The 26,498-nt window shown below is 43.3% G+C and overlaps 1 protein-coding gene across 1 annotated transcript in view; it reads right to left on the bottom strand.

Moving 5' to 3' along the window:
- DEPDC1B (DEP domain containing 1B) overlaps nt 1-14,356 on the bottom strand; it is a 52,251-nt gene extending 37,895 nt beyond the window's left edge. The window contains exons 1-2 of the mRNA XM_054031344.1: nt 14,275-14,356; nt 11,665-11,930 (exon numbers count right to left, since the gene is read on the bottom strand). Of these exons, the coding sequence (XP_053887319.1) occupies nt 11,665-11,930; nt 14,275-14,322 (314 nt within the window). The 5' untranslated portion in view covers nt 14,323-14,356. The remainder of the gene's footprint in view (nt 1-11,664; nt 11,931-14,274) is intronic.
- Between the last annotated feature and the right edge of the window lie 12,142 nt (nt 14,357-26,498).

The raw sequence follows: 26,498 nt of genomic DNA, 5'->3' as shown, positions 1-26,498 counted from the left end.
TGTGAGGACAATACCTGCAGGGAGCCAGGCTCCAAGTAGTGGTCCAGAGATTGAGACACTTTTGTTGGCAATGGTTGAACCCAGAGACTTAGAGTCCAAATTGCTGAGCTCATCTTGGTGGTACAATTCACCCATATACTCCTGCCTCGGGGCTCAGGATTAGGTACTTAAACCTTAGCCAATGCAGTCCAGCTTATGGAGTACCATCTGACTGCAGAAGCTTCAGCAATGTCACATGAGGGCCACCTAAGATAAAAGGCAGCTCTTGAGTTGAAAGAGAACCTAACTGGAAGGATCAAAGGCCTGACGGCCTGGTTCAGGACCTGAGGCACCAGCCTCTAAGGGCCCCAGGTTGGTCCCCATTGGAAAATCCAGACACTCTAGGCCCAGACTCAGATAAACTTGAAGTCCCCTTGCCAGGAAAACCACAGAGTAGGAGCTGGTGAACTGCACAGGGAGAGGCTACCTCAAGCATTAGGCCACGGGCTAGCTGTGGGAGTCTGCTTTTCACATGGGCAGCGACGACACCTGTATCATGAATGCCCCTATAGTGGAAAGCCAAGCCCATAAGCTAACGCCAGCTAAACTAACTGTCCCTATCAGTGTAAATGGGACAGAGGTGATGAGCCTGGTGGATTCCAGGTGAGGTCCCGAACCTTGAGAGAAACTATTTTCTTACAAGGTATTTGTGAAGGTGTTAAGCACTATGTTAGTGCACATGCACAATTAACTGTAGGGGAATACACAACACTGGGTACTGAGCAACAAAATGACAGCTGAAGTTCAATGTTGATAAATGTAAAGTAATGCACATTGGAAAACATAATTCCACCTATACATATAAAATGATGGGGTCTAAATTAGCTGTTACCACACAAGAGAGATCTTGGAGTCATTGTGGATAATTCTCTGAAAACATCCATTCAATGTGCAGTGGCAGTCAAAAAAGCAAACAGAAGGTTGGGATTCATTAAGAAAGGGATAGATAATAAGACAGAAAATATCATATTGCCTCTATATAAATCCATGGTACGCCCTCATCTTGAATACTGCGTGCAGAGGTGATCACCCCATCTCAAAAAAGAGATATTGGAATTGGAAAAGGTTCCGAAAAGAGCAACAAAAGTGATTAGGGATATGGAACGGCTGCTATATGAGGAAAAATTAGTAAGACTGGGACTTCTCAGCTTGGAAAAGAGACGACTAAGGGGGGATATGATAGAGGCCTATAAAATAATGACTGGTGTGGAGAAAGTAAATAAGGAAGTGTTATTTACTCCTGATAGCACAAGGACTAAGGGTCACCAAGTAAAATTAATAGGCAGCAGGTTTAAAAACAAACAAAAGGAAGTATTTCTTCACACAATGCACAGTCAACCTGTGGAACTCCTTGCCAGAGGATGTTGTGAAGACTATAACAAGGTTCAAAAAAGAACTAGATAAATTCATGGAGGATAGGTCCATCAATGGCTATTCACCAGGATGGGCAGGGGTGATGTTCCTAGCCTCTGTTTGCCAGAAGCTGGGAATGGGGGACAGGGGATGGATCACTTGATGATTACCTGTTCTGTTCATTCCCTCTGAGGCACCTGGCATTGGCCACTGTCAGAGGACAGGATACTGGGCTTGATGGACCTTTGGTCTGACCCGGTATGGCCATTCTTATGATCCTTGTAGTGGGACTGGTCTCAACACTGGCTTATCCCATTATCTTGGGACAGAATTGGGAGTACTCTAAGAAATAGGAGGTGGAGTTAATATGGGCCTAGAACCCCCAGAAGGGCTAACTCAAGAGTCCCTAGGAAGAAGGGACTCAATTCCCCGGCCAGCGTAGTTGAGGAACTGGACCCTAGAAGGATGTGTCCAGCTAATGTGAGGGATCACGGGCTTGAACCCAGGCCTACGGGTCCCCAGGCAGTGTTCAGCACATGGCCACCACCCAGCAGCTCACCTGAACAACTAGAGAAGGGAGCCAACTAGCTCATAAAGGTTCCCACCCTCAAAGTTCCTTACTGGGAGAAGCATCCAGCACCACCAATTAGCTAGAAAGCTCTATTTAAACCAAAAAGAGTCACAGGAAGCTGTCCAAGCAACTAAAGGAATCCCTGGCTGGCTGCTACTCTTCCTATTTACATGATTCCTGAGCCCTGCTTTGCTGCCTCCCTGGCTGTTCTTGGTTCTTGTCCTCCTTAACCCAGATTCCCATCTATTCCTGGTACCTGCCTCACTCCAGGTCCTGCTCCTACACCCTACCCAACACTTCGACCCCTGGTTTGACATCCGACTCTCTCTCTCACCTTTGGCTTGGAACCTGACTAACCATTAAGCCTGACCGCCCATGCACAGTCCCTACAACCAAGGGGAAGCTCCCACAGAAGTGCCAGCTAACAAGGAACTTAGGCCTGCCCCCTACAGGAGGGAGACATTTTAACTCGAGGGACTGAGAAATTTTCCCCAAAATTCACTACCCTCTCCTCCAACTGATCAAACATTTTCATTGATTTTCAAAGGGATTTGCTCTCACACACACACACACACACACACACACACACTTCCCTTGAGCTTTGAAGAAAGCCTTGTCAACAAAACTGAACTAGCTAGTGCAAGTGACTCCACCCATGCTGAGTAGATTGCAGGTTCTCTGTACCTGCATCTGGGGGTTGAAGAGCAGTATGCAAGATAAAAGTCCTTTCAGGGTACAGATTATCCTACATGGGAAAGCATTTTTGAACAAACAAATGAACAAGCACACCCCACTCCCAAACCACCACTGTAACGGGTTGGATCCCCCTCAACCAGCCAGGGTTCTCTCTCCCTGTGTTGCCAAATTAGACTCTCCAGCCGCGCGTGCACATGCACACACACCCCACTGTAGTCACAGACTGAAGTCACTTCTGTGTGAGAGGACTCGCCCAGCACTCACGTGCACACCCCTTTTGGGAGATAAACCCAAAATAATACTGTCTTGCACTGTATAGAAAAATCTGCACAGCACAAGCTCATAAAAATACCTCTTCCTCAATGTGAAGAGAGATGTGCACGACTTCTTGCCCTCCCAGTTAGAAATTACATAAATTGGGTTTTATTATAAACAAGAAATAAGTTTAGTAACTACAAAAGGTGAATTTTAAGTGGTTAAAGAGATGGCAAAAAGAACAAAGCAGATTACCTTCATCAATAAACAAAAGCCGCAGACTGAGCTTAACACATTACATAGGAAAGATACAAATTAATAAATTCTCACCCTGAGTGATAAACGGGCTTGCAGATTCTCAAGGCACAAGTTGCCTTGGCTTTCCCAGGTTTTCATACATAGGCTAAAGATCTTAGTCTGGGACCATCACTTCTCACCGTTCTATCTTTTTCCCTCAGGTATTTCAGCTGTGGTGTTGTAGGGAGAGTAAGGACTCTTCATGTTGTCATTGTCCCTCTTTTATATCTTCCCACTACCTGCGGGAAAAATTTTTTGCTGGGACCTCTGTCAAACATTCCCATTGTATAGAGCTATCTCAGAGGTTTCTATTGCACACAGTTCCTGGGATAATCCTTATGCTTGTGTGCATTTCTTTAAAAAGCCACTAACATTGTTTGGCCTCATCCAATGTAGCACATTTGAAATACAGAGACATGGTCAATATTCCCAGCTTCAGATACAAAAATGATAAATGCATACAAATTGGATAAACACATTCAGTAAATTATAACCTTTCCAATGATACCTTATATGAGCCATCTTGCATAAAGTATCTTAGTCATACCATATTCATATCACAACCATATTTCCATGAAGAATATGGGGTTTAACGTCATACCCACCATCACCAGAATCCCTCTTCAAAAGAATCTTTATGATCCAGAGACATGGCAAAGCCTTGGCAGGGATGGTTTAGCAGTATCGGAAGAAGGGCACGAACTCTCACTACCGACAACAAAAGCCTCCTCCACACAAATTTCACAACTCTAGTTGTATGACTTTTAAGCAATATAGTTAATACCCTCACTACTAATGTAACATTTTGGTATTTCAACTACTACATCATTTTTAGAGTTTTAAAATTACCATGTCTGTGGTGCTTTCGTTACTGTCTCTTTGTCTATAATTCTCTCCCTCCTTTCTTCCAAGCAACCTCCATTTCATCTCCATTGTTTCAGCATTCCCACTTCTGCCCTCCCTATAGTCCCTGCTTCCCTCCCTGTTGAACCCATAGATTCAGGAAGAGTGATCAACAGGCAGAAGCACTGGCTATGAGGAAATGAAAATGATAGAGCCAACTCCTGGCAGTCTATGAATAAACAACAGTACCAGCATTTTGTACAGTGAGGGAAGATTGTCACACCCCAGCTCTACTCTCTTCCCCACTAGAAGGAGGGTAAAATAGGCTATCATACCTCTCTCAGAGTAAGAGGTACTAGTGGGCTTGTTCACTTCCTCCTGATAGCACTGAGATCAGCTTTAGGCAAAGTCACTCTTTGGGGTCGTGGCGCCAAGGGACGGACTACCTCAGGCTTTGAGATGGTTAAGGCTAATCCGATTAATTATTCATAGCAAGCACCCTAGATACAGCAAACCAAGGCTGACCTTTGGGGCTAGTGAAGCCTTCAGCTGAGAATACTGGAGGGGGGAGGGGGTGGGAAAGAGGGAGACAGCACCCCAGAGCAGTTTATGGCTGAAGTGATGACTGGGGACAGTGCCACCCACACTGCCACCAGTAGTGAAAGAGCTGCCACAATCCTCCCAGATGCCAGCCAGCCATCTGAGGTGCTGGTCTTTTTTCTGAGCAGCTTTAAATGCAACTGCTCAGATTCCAGAAACTGCAAAACCTACAGGTGTCAATGCTTTTACACACCACACTGAAATATAACACCCAACACCACTGAAGCCTCAAATTGTGCCAATCAGTGAGGACATACTGATGTATAAACCATAGGGTATTTGCCATTATAGAATAAGTATTCTCTTGCATTAGGTTGTACTTAATATTTTCATATTTTTGGTGGCTTAATTTCATGAGCAATTTAGGCATTTGACCATGTGCCTGGAAGTTTTAGTCAGAGTTTACTCACTTATTTTCTCCACTCCTATAAAACAGAAATGGAAGACTACCCTTTACATCTTTCCATAATGGTCTTACGTACTGTATCATTGAAAGTCACCATAAAAAGGATCAATTTAACAGTTTATATAAAAAGTATAAAGGTGACTACTGCCCCCAAAATTTGTGTAGTATTTGTTAATTCAATTAAAAAAAAGGAACATACCTACATCCACCTCTTTTTCACCCCTACCTACACCATTATAACTGAAGATCTATAGTTGCAAAGCAGCATTAAGACAAGTCCACCAGAGGGAGCTCCCAGGATATTAAATATACTGAAAAATAAAGATGGAAAGCTAAAGTTGGTTTAGTGCATATTGAGCATGGTTGGGTACTCGAAATCCAAACTCCACATCATAAATGGCTTAAACAAGTAAAAAAATATATCAAGCATATTTGAAGAAAGATTGTGTTTATTCAAGAAGAAATCATGCAAAATTCTTGATTTCACTCAAAAAATTGCCTAGCTGACTTTGTTTCTGCAAATATTAAGCAGAAAACACAAAATATACTGGGTATTTAAGGGTAAGAACCAAATACCCACTAGAGCCAAGAGATTGTGAAATATTGGTGGCAGAGTTTAAGGCCAGAAGGGACCACTAGTTTAACTAGGCTGACCTACCATGTATCACAAGCCATCACATTTCACCCAAATACCCCTATACTGAGCCCAAAGACTTTTGTTAGAGCAAAGCATTTCAGTCCTCGGGAGACTAAGCCCAGGTCTACACTGGGGGGAAGGGGGAAAGAGGAGGTCGACCTAAGATACGCTGACTTCAGAAGTTGCGTATCTTAGGTCAACTTACCTGGCCGTGAGGACAGCTGCCGCTCCCCTGTCGACTCTGCTTCTGCCTCTCGCGAGCTGGAGTTGATGGGGAGCGCGATCGGGGATCGATTTTATCGCGTCTACACTAGACGCAATAAATTGACCCCCGATAGATTGATCACCACGCGGCAGATCTGCCCTGAGTTGTTGTGTATCACAAGCAGAAAACAGAACAGACTAAGTTGCCGTCAATCATGAGGCCTTCACAATGGCACAGAATTGATTAGCTGAGATATGACCAGATGACCATTGCACAAGGGTAATCAATTTTTTTTTAAAAGGTCCAGATTTCTTGGTCAAGGTATAGTCAAGGTCCAGAGAAAATAATAAGTAGTACATAAAAAGATTTGGGGATCAATTCAAAAACATCTGGCAGACCAGATTTGGCCTGCATTCCACCTATTGACTACCCCTACCCAAGCCAGGTGATCCATGGCCCATGCTACAGGGGAAGGTGGAAAAAAATCCAAGGTCCCTGCCAATCTGACCTGGGAAAAATTTCTCCCCAACCCCAAATCTGATGAATACATCTGGTCAATTGCAGAAAATAAAACTCCTTCCTACCCACTGCAGGTGGCCAGTTGAAGCCCTGAAGCATAAAACTTGATGACAGTCATGGTCTTTAATGAAGAGATGCAAGGGTTATGAGCATGCTGAAGGCAGTGCAAGCATTCTTGTTCTCCCCATGAAGAGGGGGCTCAGCAAGGAAGGAGATGAACTGGGGGAATAGAGTTAAAGATTCCAAGGCCAGAGGAGACCATCATGACTATCTGGCTAAACTGCTTGCGCACACAGGCTGAGGAATTTCCCCTAAAAAATGCATTAGAATTTATCTTTTTAAAAGATTCCTAATCTTGTCTAAGGGTATGTCTACAATTAAACACACCCAGCTGGCCCAGGTCAGCTGACTCTGGCTTGGGCTATGGGGCTGTAAAACTGCAGTGTAGAATTTCAGGCTACAGCTGGAGTCCAGGTTCTGGGACCCTCCACCCTTGCGGGGTCCCAGAGCTTGGGCTCCAGCCTTAACATCTACACCACAATTTTACAGCCCTGTAGCCTGAGCCCCGCAAGCCCAAATCAGCTGACAAGTATTTAATTGCAGTGTAGACATGCCGCCCCGCCCCCCCAAAAAAAGACTCCAAATGATGTTAACTACTTCCACCGGTAAGGTCTTCCAATGTCTGGTTGCCCTAGTAGTTAGGAAATTGCATCTTATTTCAAGACTAAATTTGTTCAGCATCCAGACATTAATTTTTCTTATGCCTCTGTCAGCAAGATTTAAAACCCCTCAATACCAAATGTTTTCCATGTGTAAGTACTGAAAACATAGCAATGAGGTAATCTCTCAATTTTTTTTTTTCCCCAATAAGCTGAATAAGTTGAACTCCTTAAGACTCAAATAATATGTTTTCCAGCTCTAGGATCATTTTTGTGGCCCCTCCTTTGAACTCTCTCCAGCATTTCCACATCCTTCTTGAAGCCCAGAAACCAGAACAGGACATAGTATCCTAGCAGCAATCTTACCAATGCTGCATACAGAGACAAAATATCACTTCCCTTCTTCTACTTGATACTCCCCTCTATACACGCAAGGATCAGATTAGTCCTTTTTGTCATGACACCACACTGGGAACTCATGCTGAGGCAATTTTCTACAATGACCCCTAAGTTTTTCCTCTGAGGCCTTGTCTACACTACTGCTTAAGTTGACGTAAGTTACATCACTCGGGGTGTAAAAAAACCCATCCCGCTGAGCGATGAAACTTACATTGACTTACCACAGTGTCTACACTGAGCTATGTCAGCTGGAGACGCTCTCCTGTCAACTTATAGCATCTTCACCAGATCTGCTAAATCGATGCCGCTGCATCAATCCAGCAGTACCGATTTAGTGCTGTAGTGAAGACAGGCCATGAGTCACTGCTTTCTAATACAGTGTCTTGCACCCTTTAAGCATAACCTGCATTCTTGGATCCCAGATATATTACCTTGCATTTATCTGTTCTAAAAATGCATTTTGTTATATTGTGACCATTTTACCAGGTGATTCAGATCATTCTGCTACAGTAATCTGTCCTCCTTTACTATCCCACTAATCGGTGTCATGCGCGCACTTTGTCAGCAAAGATTTTATACCATCATCTAGACAGTTGATTAAAAAAAAAATTAAAGTGTTGGACCAAGAAGAAAGCCTTCTAGAAATGGCCCCTCATTGACACAGATTTGCCAGCAAGCCAGTTTTTAATCCCTCTAATGTGTCCACTATTAAATCCATATAATGCAAGATTGTTTTTAATCGGAATGCCATGATGTATCAAGTCAAATGCCTTGGAGAAATCCAAGTATACTATATCAACAGAATTGCATTTATCAAGGAGACCTATAATCTTGTTTAAAAAAAAAAATCCAACTACAGACAGAATCAAAACTACTTTAAGATATTTGAAAAGAGGACATGAATGTGAAAGGACATTTTCAGCACTCAAAAGAAAGTCTTTTCAACAGGGAAAAAATCCTTAGGTCACAAAATGTCACAAGATAAATTACATTTAATTAAGAAATGTGTTGAGTGGAGATTCGCTCGTTCCAAAAGTAACATGTGACAGAAGTATAAACAAACAAAATGATTATAGTATAACGAGAGCCCTGCAAATGCACGGATATCCACTTTAGATCCACGGACCATTTTTGCATATCACGGACCGGACACAAATACAAATTTTGTATCTATGGAGCGTTCTAAATATAGGGTCTCAAAAGGCAGTGAAACAACTGTCTGCATCTCAGACTATGAGGCTGCTTTCCCACCTTTCAGATCCCATATTCCCTCACCCTCCATATATAGAGAAAGGGGAGGTGATAGATCAAGACAGACAGTAAAATCACACATGCTCCTATTACCGCAGTTTAAGCAGCCAAGCAATTTAGAAAACCTCTTCCAACTTCATTGTCATATCAGGTCAGAGAGGGAAGCTATACTGACTTACTTTGCAGAAACAGCTGCCTCCCTCTCCAAATGACCTGATACGGCACAAATTAAGCACTGTTTGGGCAGCCAGAGACCCCCGTCCTGTTCCGCTATGCCCCCTCCCCCTCCTGTGCCCCCTTCACTCCTAAACCTTGCACACATACCCCTGCACCTACATGGGAAAACTGTCATGGAATCACAGAGTGCTTGTCATTGCTCCTCACAACCCCTCTAAGGTGAAGTTACAATAAAACATTAAGTAATAAATAAAGTATGATGTAATATGTTAATCAGGATCAGGTTAATATTCAAAAGTACCTAGCTAGCAATTCTGGCTTGGTGGCTGAGGAGTCCTCCTCCTCAGAGTACGCTAAAAAAGGTGACCAAATTTCTAAATAACTTTTGGGGACGCTTCTCTTGTGTATGTACTGGGCATGAAAATTGCTCCATTACAAGGACAGTCCATATTTTACCTCCACAGAAGTCACATTTTTCCAATAACATGCAATACAAAGTCTTGCTGCTAACAATAAAAAAGAAATTAATGTGTCATTTCTGTTTAAAATGTAGAACCTTATTGGAGCATTAAGGAAACTGGTCAGGGGGATCTCTCAGAAGCTGGCATTTTGCTATAAGATGAATCTCTAATAATTTCCTCCCCAAGCCATCTAATTCCTAGACACAACCACCACATGTGCAAGTATGTTCCCCTTTCCCTGCAATCCCTCAAACAGAGTGCATCCCTAGTAGCAAAAATATGATGCATCTTAACTGGAGTAAAATGCCATCTACACAGTAATTTATAAAAATTTCATTTGTGAGCTAAACTAATTGAAGATGTATATCCCCTTTGCCATACAGAGACCCGCACATCTAGATCAATTTGTCCAAATCCCTCTCCCATCTTTTCATCTAGGTTATTGTCCTATCAACCAAAATTATAGACGTCTTAAAAATTAAATATTTTGTCATCTTCCAGTTTGCTCTGGATCGCCTCAAATGTAGTTAAAGGTCAAGATAGAGCAGTCTTATATCCAAATTTCACAATAAAATATTTTATTTGTAAACAATGAAAATATGGGATCTGTATATTGTAGGTCTCTTGGTACGATTTCAAACCAGGACCAAGGAACAGCTGTCCACATTGAGTAATCTCAGCCCTTCCACACAATAGACATTTTGATATTTCCTAGAGATAAATCCCTGGTTATTAATTCAAGTAGCTAAGGAAGTGGGCCTCAATGACAGGAATTTTAAAAAAAAGTTGTCCCATCCTCCTAAAACGGACTCAATGAAAGGGTGATTTTTAATTTTTGGTGACCTAAATTTCTTTTTAGCCCAACAATAAATAATCTCCAGGCTTGTTTGAGTTTTACCCAGTGTTTGGACGGTCGTAGCTCTTCTAAGCCAGAGTTCTACTAACATGCAATCAGGGACTGCAAGTCTGTCCAGCATAGCAAAGACGACAAAGTTACTTATCCATTATGAAAAAACAAGTGTAATAAGAACTCTAGAAACTCCCACTCAAGCATTACTTTAGAAGGCAAAGGAATACAAGAAGTGAATTAATTCACACACCTTGGCACGAATGTGAAAGTCAATGGGGGTTGTCCAGACGGAATTAATATCATGATGAGCAAGCTTGCAGCTGCATTTTCCAGTTTAAACAAGAATTGGTCATTGAAAATCTACAATTTACACGCCAAACTACAAACCTTCAATTCCAATGTTATTTCCATCTTAACACATGAATGTGAAAGCTGGAAGCCCATGAAAGGTACAGACGGACATCTAAATGCCTTAGAAAAATACAAGGTAATAAATGGAATTAATTTGTAACAAATGCTGAAAATCATCAGATTTCATCAACCCTTTATGTCTAAAGTTATCCAAAAAAAGACAATCAAAATATTTGGTACATGGCTTAGGAATGAAGCCAGAACTACCACCAGGGCTGGTATGCTATTGGGCAGCTGGAGGAACACATAAATGGACCAACTGAAAGAATCCCTCCATTGAACACTACTCAGAAAGGGAAAACTTATGGGACTTAATAAAGAGGCCACACAAAGAGCAGTTCAGGATAAACAGGAATGGTGGAGTCTTGTTCACATGCTAAGCTATATCTAACAGTGCAGGAAGGATTCAGATTCAGAAAGCACCTGTTTCTTCTCTCCCTCAGGTGCTGGAAAAAATGGCTCCCGCAGAAGCTCCTGAACATCAGAGCAGAGTAAGGAATTTAGGGGGCTGAAGGCCAAGAGACCCAGAAGAAACTCAATGGAGTTACCTCTGGAGTTGATTTTCCCAGATGCTCATGACAAATGAGGACCAAAATTTCCTAGAAGTGTAGTCAGGAGTCCACCAGGAGAAGTACTCAAGCATGTGATTAATTATACATGCATAAGTGTTAGTCGGTTGGGGACTTTAGTGTATGTTTTGATTTATTTAGTAAAAATATTGGTCACAGTAAGCAAAAACCAGGTTTGTATACTACAGATTATTTGGGAGTGACTAGAAACTGTTTATATATGTTGCTCAAAAAATAAAACTTTAGATACAAGGGTGCTTCAAGTAACATTCCCAATATTAGAATAACATAGTATCTCTGGGTCTACTTAAGAGAAGGACTGTAATAAAAGATAACAGGTGAGCATGCTTAGAGATAAGTAGATGCACAAAGTAAGTGGGTTTGCAAAACCCCTAACTAATGTCATTAATCACTTACTTTCACAAGAACTAAACATTCACCCAGGATACATCATAAAATGATTTACCTATATAAATGATTGTCGTCCTCAAAGTCTTCCTTGCCCCATCTTCCTTTGATATCTTCAACAACATGATTCTTCAGAAATTTTTTAAGTAGCTGAATTGTTTGATTACGTGTCACTTCTGGGCCAAAGTTTTGGTTACATCTGAGCAGTTCATGTAACCAGTCTACTGCCTCGGAGGCTTTGAAGCAACACTCATAGTTTTTGAAAAGACTACGATGCCTCCGTAATGGCATCCCTTCACGAAAGAGTTCAATGGTCTCATTCCACTGGAAAAGAAGGGGGGGAAGAAAGATACAATTACAGGGGCTCTAAAAATAATCTTTAAGGGTGAAACAATGTTGTATGTGAAATCAATGCCAATACAGTTAGAGCATTTTGCAGGCATTCATTTTAATGGATACAAAATAAAACTGCAAATATTCAGATACCAGAGTTATCAATCATGTTACAACTATTGCCAAAGTTTTGCCGTTATCCTGAGGACTAAAACCACTAGACAGAATGAAAAATACCTACACTGCTATGTCTCCAATGCCATGCCCCAAGCAAGTTAAATAAATCTGCTGAACATAGTTTACTCCATGCTCTATTTAACAAATATTCTCTATCAACTCCTCATTTAATACATTCTGAAAGTTATACCTTAGGGTACATCTACATGAGAAAGCTACACCAGCTTAACTTAAAATCAGTTAAAAAACCCATTTAGTAAAACCAATGTAAAAGCCTATGAAGGCACTCAGTTTCAGAGTAACTTATTCCAGGCTGGTTTAAACTAAAATCCAATATAAATGGCCCTTAAACTGAAATAGGAGCAGAGGCATTTGCACTGGTTTAAGTAAATCAGTTTAAAACCACACACACACATTTTTAGGCCTGGTCTACACTTAAAACTTTGGGTGACGTAGCTATGACACTCGGATCATCAAAAGTCCTGAGCATCACAGCTATGCCCACCTAAACCCCCCAACATAGACCTTCTTCTATCATCCTAGCTACTATATCCTGGGAGAGGTGAGCTACTACAGTGATAGACTCTGTGCTCTTTCAATTGCTGTAGTGTACACTAGCCCTAAGGCCAGGTCTACACTAAAAAGTTAGGTTGACCAAGCCATGTCACACAGGGGTGTGAAAATTCACACGCCTGTATAACAGTTAAACTGACCTAACCCCCAGCATAGACTCCGCAAGGTTGGAAGAACTCCATCGACCTAGCTACCACCTCTCAGGGAGGTGGATTAACTAAAGCGACTCCAATCACTATAGTGAGTGTCTACACTGAAGCACTACAGCAGCATAGCTGCAGCACTGCAGTTGTGTTGCTGTAGACACAGCCTTAGTTAAACTGGTGTAAGTTTGTGTGTAAGGAAGAGCTCACTATATGTCACGTCTGCTTTTATAAAACCCTGAACATCCTTCTTCATGTCACTCTTCCTTTTCTCTCCTGTAAGAGCTCACAGTCCAACAGACCCCGTTGAAGAGGAATGGGTATGGGCAGTGATGTAGGCAGCAAAGCAGGGTGTGTGTGTATAAGTGTATGTTAGTATTTTGGGGCAAGGTGCCAGGAGGTGAAGCTACTGAGCTATGATCCAGCTAGCCATGAGTTGCCATTTGGGGGCTGGGCTAGCAGGTGCAGAAATAAGGCTCCAGGTAGAGGAAAGGACCAAATCGCAGCCCTGGGGAGGGTGGCAGAAGCGGGGCAACTGGCGGGGCAAAGAAGCAGGTGGGGGGGGGGGGCTAGAGAGGGCTTCGGGGACCAGACCGAAGAACTGGGGGTGGGGGACTCCCTCAGGAGGTCTCTACAACTGCGGACCGCTGGGGGGGGGCTCCGGGAACCCCTTGGGGGGTCAGACAGCGGGATCCCGGGGACCGCAAGGGGGCTGAGAGAGTCCGGGGAGCGCAAGTACGAAGGGCCAGTCTCCGGGGACCGCTCGGGGGCAGGGGGGCGAGGCCGGGGACCGCTCGGGGAGTGGGGGGAAGACGCGAGGCCGAGGAGCGCGAGGACGGGGAGCCAGTCTCCGGGGACCGCTCGGGGGGCGAGGCCGGGGACCGCTCGGGGAGTGGGGGGAAGACGCGAGACCGAGGAGCGCGAGGACGGGGAGCCAGTCTCCGGGGACCGCTCGGGGGCAGGGGGGCGAGGCCGGGGACCGCTCGGGGAGTGGGGGGAAGACGCGAGGCCGAGGAGCGCGAGGACGGGGAGCCAGTCTCCGGGGACCGCTCGGGGGGCGAGGCCGGGGACCGCTCGGGGAGTGGGGGGAAGACGCGAGACCGAGGAGCGCGAGGACGGGGAGCCAGTCTCCGGGGACCGCTCGGGGGCAGGGGGGCGAGGCCGGGGACCGCTCGGGGAGTGGGGGGAAGACGCGAGGCCGAGGAGCGCGAGGACGGGGAGCCAGTCTCCGGGGACCGCTCGGGGGGCGAGGCCGGGGACCGCTCGGGGAGTGGGGGGAAGACGCGAGGCCGAGGAGCGCGAGGACGGGGAGCCAGTCTCCGGGGACCGCTCGGGGGGCGAGGCCGAGGGGGGCTCCGGGGACTGCTCGGAGGCCGGGGGGGCTGTGTCGAGCTCGATGCCCTGGCACGACCAGACGCTGCGGGACCCGGCCGGGGACTTACCAGCCGGGTTGCCCGGTAGGGCCCGGGGCCCACCAGTCGCGGCTCCATGGCCCGGTAGGCCCCGCTGTCTCCACGGAAACCCGACAATACACAAGAGAAGGTGGAGCCGAAGAAGAGTTTGAATTAGGGCCCCCAGGGTGCTGCCCTCTCATTGGGCTGAAGAGTGAGCACGTGACACCTCATCGCTCCCTGATTGGAGGGGCAAGGGCAGGACGTAGAGGCCGATACATCGCCTTGGCTCCCAGCACAACACCTGTGCAGCCGGGGGGGGGTGTTGGAGGGGGCACTGGGAGGGGACATGGGTGGGGGGAGTCCTTGGAAGGGACTTTGGGAGGGTGCCCTGTGGAAGTTGGCATAATAGGGGAGTTATGGAACAACAAATCACATGTAACAGTGTACTATCATAAGTATAAATGTAGCCTGAAGTTAGCAGCTCGAGTCCAAGGCATGGCAGAGCATGAGTTTGAACTCAAGCTGCGTTAGAAGCCCACTTGCTGAGTCTTCTGGTAAAGGTATTTTAATTTAACCTGTGTTAAAAGCACTCCCCCTGCCCTCCCAAATGACATACCCTCAGGTTGTCTCACACAGGTTAGAAAGGTGCTAACAGCTGCTCACACATTGCTTGGTCTATGTTATATCAGACACTGACAAAATCTAACATGTGCTGGGCTGTTCCTGGTAAAGCTTGGGTCTGTTATAATTGGGCCTACAGATTTACCCCACTTATGAGCCTAACTGTGGGAAAGTGGACAAAAGTTTGTAAAGTTTTACAATAAAAACTTAAAACAAATGAGGCTGAAGTTGGTTCCTTATACCCAGTACATTATTCATGGTGCCAGCTCCTTATTGGTTGTTCCCAGCTCCTTATTCAATGGCCAAAATTATTTATACACATCAGTGTAAGATTAATTTGATGACATTTCCAAAAAAAAGTAATATGATCACATTTAAATTACTTATTTCTTTATGATTAATGAAACAAACAGCTGGGTTTTGACTGGCTGTATATGACAAAGTCAGTCTTAGGTCTCCCCTTACAAGTAGGGGGCTAAATTTCTCAATTAGAGAGATTAGCTGGAGTAGCTAGGAGGGTATTAAATTACCACTACATTGGGAGTGTGTTAAGGAGGCAAAACGTAAACTCAAAGCATCAAAAGAACAAATTGTATTGGTATGGCAAAGAATGCCAAGAGGAGAAATTTTTCAATTGCTTATATCAATGCTAGCAGTCTGGGTAACGAGGAATTGTAGATTCTCCTTGATGAGGGAAAAAATATATATAACGGCCATACTGGATCAGACCAAAGGTCCATCCACCGAGTATCCTGTCCTCTGACAGTGGCCAATGGCAGGTGCCCCAAAGGGAATGAACAGAAAGGTTATCATCAAGTGATCCATGCCTTGTCACCCGATCCCTGCTTCTGGCAAACAGAGGCTAGGGACACCATTCCTGCCCATCCTGGCTAATAGATTCATGGAAGATAGCCATTGATGGACCTATCTAGCTCCCTTTTGAACCCCATTATAGTATTGGCCTTCACAACACCCTCTGGCAAGGAGTTCCAGAGGTTGACAGAACATTGTGTGAAAAAAAAATTGTGCTACCTATTAATTTCATTTGGTGGCCCCTTGTTCTTGTATTATGAGTAAATAACACTTCCTTATTTACTTTCCCTATGCCACTCATGATTTTATAGACCTCTATCCCCCCAGTCACCTCTTTTCCAAGCGGATATATACTTGGCATGACAAACCATTCACTATAACCTCTTCAGGAAAAATAGAGTGGGTAGAAGAGGTGTGGGAGGTGGCATGCCCACAGCATGAGTTACTCATTACATACAGATGCTTAAGGTGTTAAAAGAAATGGTGATGTTATGGGGGAAGATGGATTTGGGAGACATGCTAGAGGGCTCACACTGCCAATAACAAAATTTCAGTCCAGTTACTACTAAAAAAAAATATCTTTTAAAAATATATATGATTTTCTAGAACATTTTCATCCAACATTAGGGAATGCTATTTTGATCCTCATTATGACAGATAAAAAAATTAATCACTGGACTGGATGTTGGTGTTTGTCTAGGGACCAAGATAATTTTCCTCATGAGTGATGTTAATTGGGAGGGGGCGGGGAATGAAAGAAACTGGGAGTTCTTTAAGAAGAGTTTATTGGATGGACAAAAAGATTCCACAATCAAGAAAGAGGAAAACTTTGGTTAAAAGTCCATCCTGATTCAGTGTTGAAGTGGAGTAGGCAATTAGAAATGGATAGATGGCAATAGAAATTAGAAGTTATGAAGTGTAGAAGAGTGATAAGGGAAGGGAAGACGGAACAATCCATAGTTGGGAGGGCTAAGCACAATAAAAAGGTGTTGGTTTTTTTATAAAGAATATTAGAAACTAAAGAAGTTCTAGAAATGGTATAGGGATATAAGCATATTACCAGATGGAGATTGTCAGATTGTTAATGATTCAGAAAGTATTCAATAAATATTTCCATTTTGTGTTTGGAAAGAAGCAGGATAATGTATGGTCACATTCTGGGATGCAATCCAGACCATGACGAGTTGTTCACTGTCTGCCCTGTAATTTGGGTGCCTCCGAAGACTTTGCTGTTGTTGCTTCCAAGCTGGGCTGCTCACAACCAGCCTACCAGCATGCAGGTCGCACCCTGAGTGTCTGTGTGCTCCCAGCCCTGGTTCAGCAGCTCTGACCCCAGCAGCCTGTCAACAGCCCTACTCTGGCTTCCATCAGCCTTGGTTACTACTTGCTGTGTGACCCTGACATAATCTCAGTCCCAGATTTTTCCAAAACCATGTGCTCTGCAATGTCCAGCTCTCTCCTGGGCAGTTCAGAGATATAATTTGGTAGATTTGTTCCTCTAAAGACACAAAAATATACCATAGCTTATTAACTTAACTGAGTAAATACACCCTTCCCTTGAAAAGCAGCACTGAGCTGGTTTATTGTAAAAATGAAATAAATTTATTAACAAAAATATATACAATTAAGTGAATTCAATGATAAGGAACGAAGTTAGAGTTACAAGTAAAACAAAATACACTTCTAAAAGTTTGCAACTTAATCTAGGAAGATACAGGCTTTATTCAAGATTGTTTCTCACACCAATCATTCTTCTTCCCGCCATGGCTGACTTTCCCTCAGTCAAGATCTTCCACAAAAGTACAAGGTGTTGGCTTCCCTTGTCTTCCTGTGTGAAAGAACTTTGCCTGCTCAGGTTTCTCACCTAGATTCAGTTCCAGAGACTTCAACCCCCGTTGGTTGAAGGGCCCATCTTTCTCAGGTTGCAAGCGCTCTGGCCTCTTGTGCCTGTCTAGTGATGGATGCCAAAGATGGCTCCTGCCCTTCTTTGCATCTTCCAAAGTTCAATTAACTTGTTGCAAGAGGTAAGAACCTCATGATGTCCTTCCCTTCCTGTGGGCTTCCTATGCACCTGTATGATTTCTATGTAAATGAGGCTTCCATTGTTTCCGATTCCACCCTGCTTAATTTATATATAAGTTAGGTAGCTATTCCTGTCCTCCTGTGATTTTTCCCTCCTGTCTGGACTATACAGCCTAATATCAAGGAGTATCCATAATTTTGTATGTAGTGTTAATACATACATTTCTCAATTATATTAATCAGTGTGTCATTAGCATTCAGAAAATAACTCAAACTGTACACTTTAATAATACAGTAATATTGTATACAATCAATTCAGGTTCAGCTCCCTGTCTTTATAGGCCAGTAAACCTTTGACTTGCTAGGTTTAGACACTATTTGGTCATCTTCCCCACTTGTTAGTGTATGGTTTGCTTCCACCTCTTGTTAGCTTGATGGGTCTATTTACAGTTTATATGTAAATTGAGGTAATACACGTTCCTTTGTTTAGCATACGCCTGTTTAACAACTCCCCCTGCCATACCTGGTTTGAACACCTTTTAGTTATCATTTGAGCATATATTCGTAACTCCTAATGCCTATCATGCATATATATCACACACGAATATTAATTGTCAGTGAGTTATTAGTTGTCAAATGATATCTCCCAAGGCATATGTTGTACAAAGATTATACTAGTGGATAAGGTGTGAATACAGGGGTGCTTTGTGTCGCATGTATTTGTATCACATGATGCCAGTGAATTTCTTTCCAGCCCATCAGCAGACCCTTATAACTTGCACCCAAAAGTCCTAAAAGAGTTGGTTAAGGAAATCTCTGGCCCATCAATGCTAATTTTTAATACATTTTGGAATACCAGGGAAATTCCAGAAGACTGGAAGAGTACTAATGTTGTGCCAATATTCAAAAAAATGGAAGAGGTATCAGCTAGGTAACTATAGGCCAGTTAGCCTGACATCAATCCCAAGTAAAATATTGGAAAAGCTGATACAGGATTCAGTAATTAAAGAATAGGAACATAATTAATTCCAGTCAACATGGTTTTATGGAAAATATGTCTTGGTTTGGAGGAGGGGTAGACTGGGTACATCTGGGGAAGCCTGGCTTCAGCAGGGGCAGGAGTCCCAGCTGGAGGTGGATAGTGGGAATGAGGGGCCCAGCTCAGTGTGCAGTTCAGGCTACCTAACCAAGGTAGTATGTAGTCCTCCAGTAAATTGCTAACAGTGATTTTTACACACAGCATCTTAGGGCAGGAAAGATCAAGGAGCAACCTCTTAAACATTAATGGCTTCTATAGTACCAACCAGTAGCTTACTAGGAGGAGAAGAAGAGGCGGAACTAGAAATGTTGGTCGGGGGAGCTATATGTGAGAAATGGTGGAGGAGAAACACCAGTCCCCTCTCACATGTATAAAGTTACTGCAACAATCATGTAATAAAAAATTGTCAACGTTTTAGGACATAGACCATGGTTGAGATTTTTCTCATTGGCTCTGTTAGCAACTGTGAACATTTCAAGGTATGACCATGATTCCCACCCCACTATAACAAAATATACAGGGGAGAGAAGCACTGAGGAATTACATAGCAACTGTGTGGCCTAGTGGAAAGATCACTGGACTGGGACTATTCCTATCTCTACCACTGGCTTGCTGGGTGATCTTGGGCAAATCACGTTACCACTCTGTGCCTCAGTTTCCCCATCTGTAAAATGGGGATAATGTGTAAAGGTGTTTGAGATCTACAGATGAAAAGCATTACAGTAGCATATCAACTGGCAACTTAAGTGAGAGCTACAACTGTCTAAATGGCCACTAACTCCTACCAACAAACATTTCTCTTTGTTTAAAAACCTAGGAAATTAAATGGCAACAAAATTCTGTCCCTCTTTCTGGTGTCCTAATTCTCCCCTCCTCATCACCTGGATCCACAACCTTTCCCACTATTCTCCCCTACTCTTGCACCGCAATCATCCTCTCCCAGCAAGTGTTTGCTTTTCAGATTATAATTTCCCAAAATAAAAAAAAATAAAGAACTTTGACAGAGACAGACTGAAACAGATATCTGTCCTGGGTTGGAGTCAAGCACACAGAGCTCAGGATGGTATCAGACTCAGTGACAGTAACATACCATTGGAGCTACACGAGTTTTTACATAGGGCTAGTTTTCCAGATAGTTAGTCTTTCTTTCAGCACTTGAGCAGTGTAATCCATTAAGAGTATCCAGGTAAGCTTGCCTTTGCTGTAGGTGGTCCCTTACACACACAAAATATTCAGGTTACTCCCAATCCCAAAGTACCGTCACTTACCCCAGGTAAATTGCACCTTTGATCTCACACCAAAGACAACACCTGTAGCCAATCCTGTAATAAACTATCTGAAGATTTATTAACTAGGAAAAGGAAATAAGAGTTTACAAGGTTCCCAGCTGGAGGTGGGTAGTGGGACAAAGCAGGTAATACACACACAAAATGTTACAGTCTTTGGTTCCAAAAGATTAGAGGCTGCTGTAATATGCAAGCTCTAAGTCCTTTAGGCCTAACCCACACTAAGTAGCTGTGGATCCCTTGCTTATTCTTAGAAATCTTGCCATGTCCAAGTCCTTCTTTTGTTGGACAGGCGATAACACTTCCTGTGGCAAACAAGCATTACCAAGTGTGAAATACTACTCTCCTGATCGAGGGAGTACAGTTTCAGGGCAAACACTTAAATATTACCTTATAACATGGGATACAACTATTATAAGTGAGATTACTGCTTGCAGCAGCTTACAAGCATTTCATAAAGTCTGAACATTAAAAACATTTTCATAAACTTAATACCTATTTTAACAATGCTAACACACAGGTCAGCCAGATTGCTTTCCAGCTATTCATCTATCAGTGTTCAGTGAGGCCTAGGGGCCTTGGCATGAGCTGGAATCTAGTCTGCCAGCATTACAATATCTAAAAGATTTCCTACGTAACTGAACAAAGATCATGTTCAGCAGCTCCGCTCCTCAGGCACAACAGAGCAACTCTCTACAATAAGGATGAAGCTGGTCTGTGCAGTAGACAGAACTTTGAGGGGCTGTGACTGAACGCCCCCAAGAACTAAGGATCCATATAAACCTCACCACCTTCTGCTCCAAGTGCAAGGCCTCTGTCTTTGACCTATATATCCTCAAATATAAACACATAGCAACATGTATATTCAAATAATTTTAAAAGTCCTAAAACCCAACCAGAACTAGACACTCCACTGCTCACTCTTCAATCCTTGTGGAGAGGATGAAAGAACAAACACCATGTGACAGATGTATAGTCACTTTGCTTAATGCACTATTGGAAGGCACTCAGATACTGCAGTGATCAGTTTTGTGACATTGTACAGTCTATATGGTTTTATAAAATATAAGTGAATATAATGTAACTGGGATATTCTTCATGCAAAAGGTCTCTTGTAAGGTATCATTACAAAGCTCATAATCTACTGAGTGTGATCATCCTATTTGTAGAAATGTACCACTCTTGTATCTAAAACTAGAAATATAAAACATAACTCTGAGGGCCTATTGTAATTATGTAAAGTGTGGGCCATTAAGGATGGTTTGGAATCTTGATGACTCCCATTGTCTGCAGATGGCTGTATTTACCTGTGAGTCTTCCTGTATATGTGTGTGCTGGCAAGTGAGTAATGAAGTCTTGCAGTGACATGTGATCATGTCACCTGAACTGGAATCCATCTTTAACCTGGTGCTTTTCCAGTGAGGGGGGTGGAAACCCAGAGGGACAAAGGGTTCCCACCTTATGCAAAAGATATATAAAGGGGTGGAAGAGAACAAAGGGGAGAGGAGCCATCCTGAAGAATCCCCTAGCTATCACCTGAGCTGCAACAAGAGCTGTACCGGGGGAAAGAATTGTGCCCAGGCCTGGAAGGTGTCCAGTCTGAGAAAAACTTACCGAAGCATCTCTGAGGGTGAGATTATCTGTATTCAGTTTGATTAGGCATAGATTTGTGCATTTTATTTTATTTTGCTTGGTGACTTACTTTGTTCTGTCTGTTACTACTTTGAACCACTTAAATCCTACTGTCTGTATTTAATAAAATCACTTTTTATTTAGTAATTTACTCAGAGTATGTATTAATACCTGAGGGAGCAAACAACTGTGCATATCTCTCTATCAGTGTTATAGAGGGCGAACAATTTATGAGTTTGCCCTGCATAAGCTTTATGCGGGGTAAAACGGATTTATCTGGGTTTAGACCCCATTGGGAGTTGGGCATCTGAGTGCTAAAGACAAGCACACTACTGTGAGCTGTTTTCATGTAAACTTGCAGCTTTGGGACAAGTGATTCAGACCCTGGGTCTGTGTCTGGAGCCAGACGGGAGTGTCTGGCTCAGCAAGACAGGGTGCTGGAGTCCTGAGCTGGCAGGGAAAACAGGAGCAGGGATAGTCTTTGTACATTGGGTGACAGCTCCCAAGGGGGTTTCTGTGATCCAACCCGTCACAAGTTTGATATAGGACTATATAATAGATGTAGTATATTTAGACTACTGTGAGGCATTTGACAGTACCATGTGACATTCTGATTGAAACGTGACCACTCTATATGTCATTATTAAAGTATACATTAAAAAGTTTAAGAAATAGCTAATTAACAATGTAGTTTTCAATGGGAAGTCATCACCGAATGGAGGTCTTTCTAGTGGGGGTTCTGCAGGGATCGGTACTAGGTCCAACACTATTTAACATTTTCACCAATGACTGGATAGTAAATATAAACTCACAGTTGATAAAATTTGTGGATCACCCAATGCTTGGTGGAGTGGTAAATAATGATGAGGAGAGAGCAGTCTTAGGCTAGGTCTACACTACCCACCTGAATCGGCGGGTAGAAATCGATCTCTCGGGGATCGAATTATCGCGTCTCGTCGGGACGCGACAATCAATCCCCGAATCGACGCTCTTACTCCACCAGCGGAGGTGGGAGTAAGCGCCGTCGTAAGCACCGTCGACGGGGAGCCGCAGAGGTCGATTTTGCCGCCGTCCTCACAGTGGGGTAAGTCAGCTCCGATAGGTCGAATTCAGCTACGCTATTCGTGTAGCTGAATTTGCGTATCTTAAATCGACCCTCCTCTTCCGCCCCCTCCCCCCGTAGAGAAGACCTGCCCTTACAGAGAGATCTGGATTCAAACAAAACATGTTTAGGAACAAGGAATCCAGGCCATACCTACCAAATGGGAGATTGGAAAACAGTGACTCTGAAAAGGATTTAGGGGTCTGACTTACTCTGACTTACTGTTGTGCTGTGTAGCACGTAGGTCACAGGGTCCCAGCTCTCCCCTGTCTCACGTATCCCTTGCCAGCACTCACTCCAACTCTGTGGCAGTCCCTCTTCCAATAGGTAATAACTTGGCCCTACAGCCAGGTCACCAATTGAGTCGACTCTCTTCCAGAATAACAGAATCCAACGAAAAAAGAACAGGAGTACTTGTGGCACCTTAGAGACTAACAAATTTATTAGAGCATAAGCTTTTGTGGACTACAGCCCACTTCTTCGGATGCTTATGCTCTAATAAATTTGTTAGTCTCTAAGGTGCCACAAGTACTCCTGTTCTTTTTGTGGATACAGACTAACATGGCTGCTACTCAGAATCCAACGAGATATAGCTGGCCAATGTCCCCACAAAACAAAGAGCCTTCAGCCCACCTCCAGGTTCCTGTGGGCTGCGTGCCCTTGCCTCAGATCTCACAACATCTGTATTCCCCTGTAGTCTGGAGAAGGGTTTGTTCTTGTTTCATGAGAGATGTTTGGCAGAGGAACCTGGATCCTCCCTCTCCACTAGGCGCTGACCAAGGGCTCTACAAGTGGCAGCAATATCAAGCACCCAGGGTGCTCCAAGACTGTCTCACAGGACACTTCCTACTACTTACTTTCCCAGGGCATGATCGCAGTACCAAACAATCCAAGTGAAGGCTTCCTTAATCCTTAGGGATAAATTAATCCCTGCTCTGGGATCTGGGGTAGCTGCTGCTTGTGGACCCACCTTCTGCTGTACACTTGCACATGAACTGTTGGGCTATTCCACTAGCCTCTGTGCTATTTCCTCCCCTAACTGAGCTACCTGGCTCTCTTTTAAACTCCTCGTCTAGGTAGTGCAGGCTTTGCAGTGGTGTGGGAGTCCAAAACTGCTTAACCCAGTTCTATCCCAATGTGGACTATATACACCCCAATATGGGGTATATACACCCCAATATAGGAGCATAGAAGGATAGAAATATAGGGCTGGAAAGGTCTAGCTCCCTCCTGCTAACGCAGAAGCAAGTACACCTAGACCCTCCCTGACAGTGGTTTGTCCAACCTGTTCTTAAAAACCTCCAATGATGGGGATTCCACAACTTCCCTTAGTAACCTACTCTAGTATTTAACTATCCTGATAGAAAGTTTTTTGTAATAGCTAACAGTCATAGGGTAACTGCTCCCTGGGGATAGACTGAGCCTAGCGCCTCTGCACTGGAATAGCTGACCCTAATCCAACTAATTAAAGAGGGCTGGGTAGCAAAATCATGTTGGACTAGAGCTAATGCTGGCGGTGGGTCCCTGGAGCAAGGTGGCCAGGAGCTCAAGGAAACAATCCAGTGGCTGCAGCTCCAAGAGAGGAGCTGAGCTGAGCTGACAGAGGTGAGGAAGCTGCCAGCAGCTAGAGTACCAGAGTCCCCTGGGAGGGGTGGCCCTGAAGCCTGGGTAATGAGTTAAGACTGCCTTCTGTTTGTTTTGTTATCCTTTGTTATAAAACAATTAAATAAACCTCCAGACTGAATGTGGCAGCATGTGTTTAGAGCCAGGGAGTAGTGGTGGCTTACATGGGGACACTAACCTAAATCTCCCTTGCCGTAGATTAAACCCATTATTTCTTGACCTACCTTCAGTGGACATGGAGTACAACTGAACACTATCCTCTTTGTAGCAGCCCTTAACATATTTGAAGGCTGTTATAAGGTTCCACCCCGCACCTCTCTCCAGTTTGTCCACATCTTATCTAAAGTGTGGCACCTATAATTGAACCCCTTACTCCAGCTGAGGCCTCACCAGTGCCCAGTAGAATGGGCCAATACCTCCCATAGTTTATATATGATGCTCTTGTTAATATACCCCAGAAGAATATTTGTCTTTTTTTCCATTGCATCACATTGTTAGCTCATTCAGTTTGTGATCCATTATTATCCCCAGATCCTTTTCTGCAGTAGTACTGTCTAGCCAGTTATTCCCCATTTTGTAGTTGGGCATTTGATTTTTCCTTCCTAAGTGTAGTACTTTGCACTGGTCTTTACTGATTTTCATCTTGATTGCAGATGAATTCTCCAATTTATCAAGGCCCTTTTGAATTCTAATCCTGTCTTCCAATGTGCTTGCAACCTCCCCCAGTTTGGTGTCATCCACAAATTGTATAAGCATACTCCCCATCTTCCTCTCTGGTATCCAAGTCATTAATGAAGTGGACAAGTAACTGAACACAAGCTCCCAGTGCAATGCAGGGGCAAAAAAAGGGGCTAATGTGATTGTTGGATATATAAACAGGAAAAATGAGTAAGAGCATGGAGGTGATTTTACCTCTATTTATGGTAGTGGTGAGACCAATATGAAATACTGCATCCAGTTCTGGTGTCCACATTTTGTAAAAGATTATCAAAAATTGGAGAGGGCACAGATCCAAGGACTTGAGAAAATGCCTTACAGTGAGCGAGTTCAAGAGCGCTATCTGTTTAGTTATCAAAAAGAAGACTGAGATTTGACTTGATTAGGATGTGTGAGCACCTTCACGAGGCCAAAATACTAGGCATTAAAGGGATCTTTAATCTAGCAGAAAAAGGTGAAACAAGAATCAATGTCTGGAAGCTGAATCCAGACAAATTTAAATTAAAAATTTGTGCCCAATTTCTAATGAGAGTGATCAACCACTGGAGTAAACTACCAAGGGAAATGGTAGATTCTTCATGTCTTCAAATCAAGAGTGGATGCCATGCTTGAATATACATTTTAGTCATAGACAATTTGTTACTGGGCTCAGGACAGGGGTAGCTGGATGAAATTGTATGGTGATGTACAGGACATCAAACTAGATTATCTAATGGTTCTGTCTAGCCTGAAAGTCCTTCAAGCTATGAAGCCCTGTTTACTGGCCCTTCTGCACATATCTTTTTCAAAGCTTTCCCCTCCATGGGGATGTTTGGTGCAGTAGTTAATTGTGTTTGGAATACAGACCATAAAAACCTCTTTATGGAAAGAGACAGCACCAAATTACAAAGAAACTCCCTTTCTGTGCAAAACAGGGTCATACAAATGCTTAAATATAGGTGTCATCAGTGATCAGCATTAACAGCAACAATTGCTCAATTAAAACATTACTTATTTTACAATTTCAAAGTTTCTATTATAGTGTCAAAGTGAACAAGTGCGAACGATTGTCAATTGAGTACACATCATTTCATTATGGTGAATCTTACTCATTACACTTGCAGTTAAGTCGGATCACAGAAAGATTAAAACATTTGACCCTTTGCTATTTCCATCAGAGATTTCTGTGCATGACAGTAAGAAAGTTGAAAGAAAACGAGACATTTTGGTGGATGCATCTCAAAAGTAATAATCTGCATCTTTTCAAATACCATTCACTGACTATTCAAAACAAAAAATAAATGCCTCTACCTCAGAAAAATCTTTCTTGTGCCCTTTCTGTAGCTCTTTTCCAAGTAAATTTAACATAGCATTAATATTTAAAATGTTTCAAATATTAATTAGTGCAATTAAGATCATTAACATTATTGGCATAATC

Source organism: Malaclemys terrapin, chromosome 6 (assembly GCF_027887155.1).
Source record: "Malaclemys terrapin pileata isolate rMalTer1 chromosome 6, rMalTer1.hap1, whole genome shotgun sequence".
NCBI classification, from domain to species: domain Eukaryota; kingdom Metazoa; phylum Chordata; order Testudines; family Emydidae; genus Malaclemys; species Malaclemys terrapin.
Note: the sequence above shows the minus strand (reverse complement) of the source record. Positions and strands in the feature narration are given on the sequence as shown.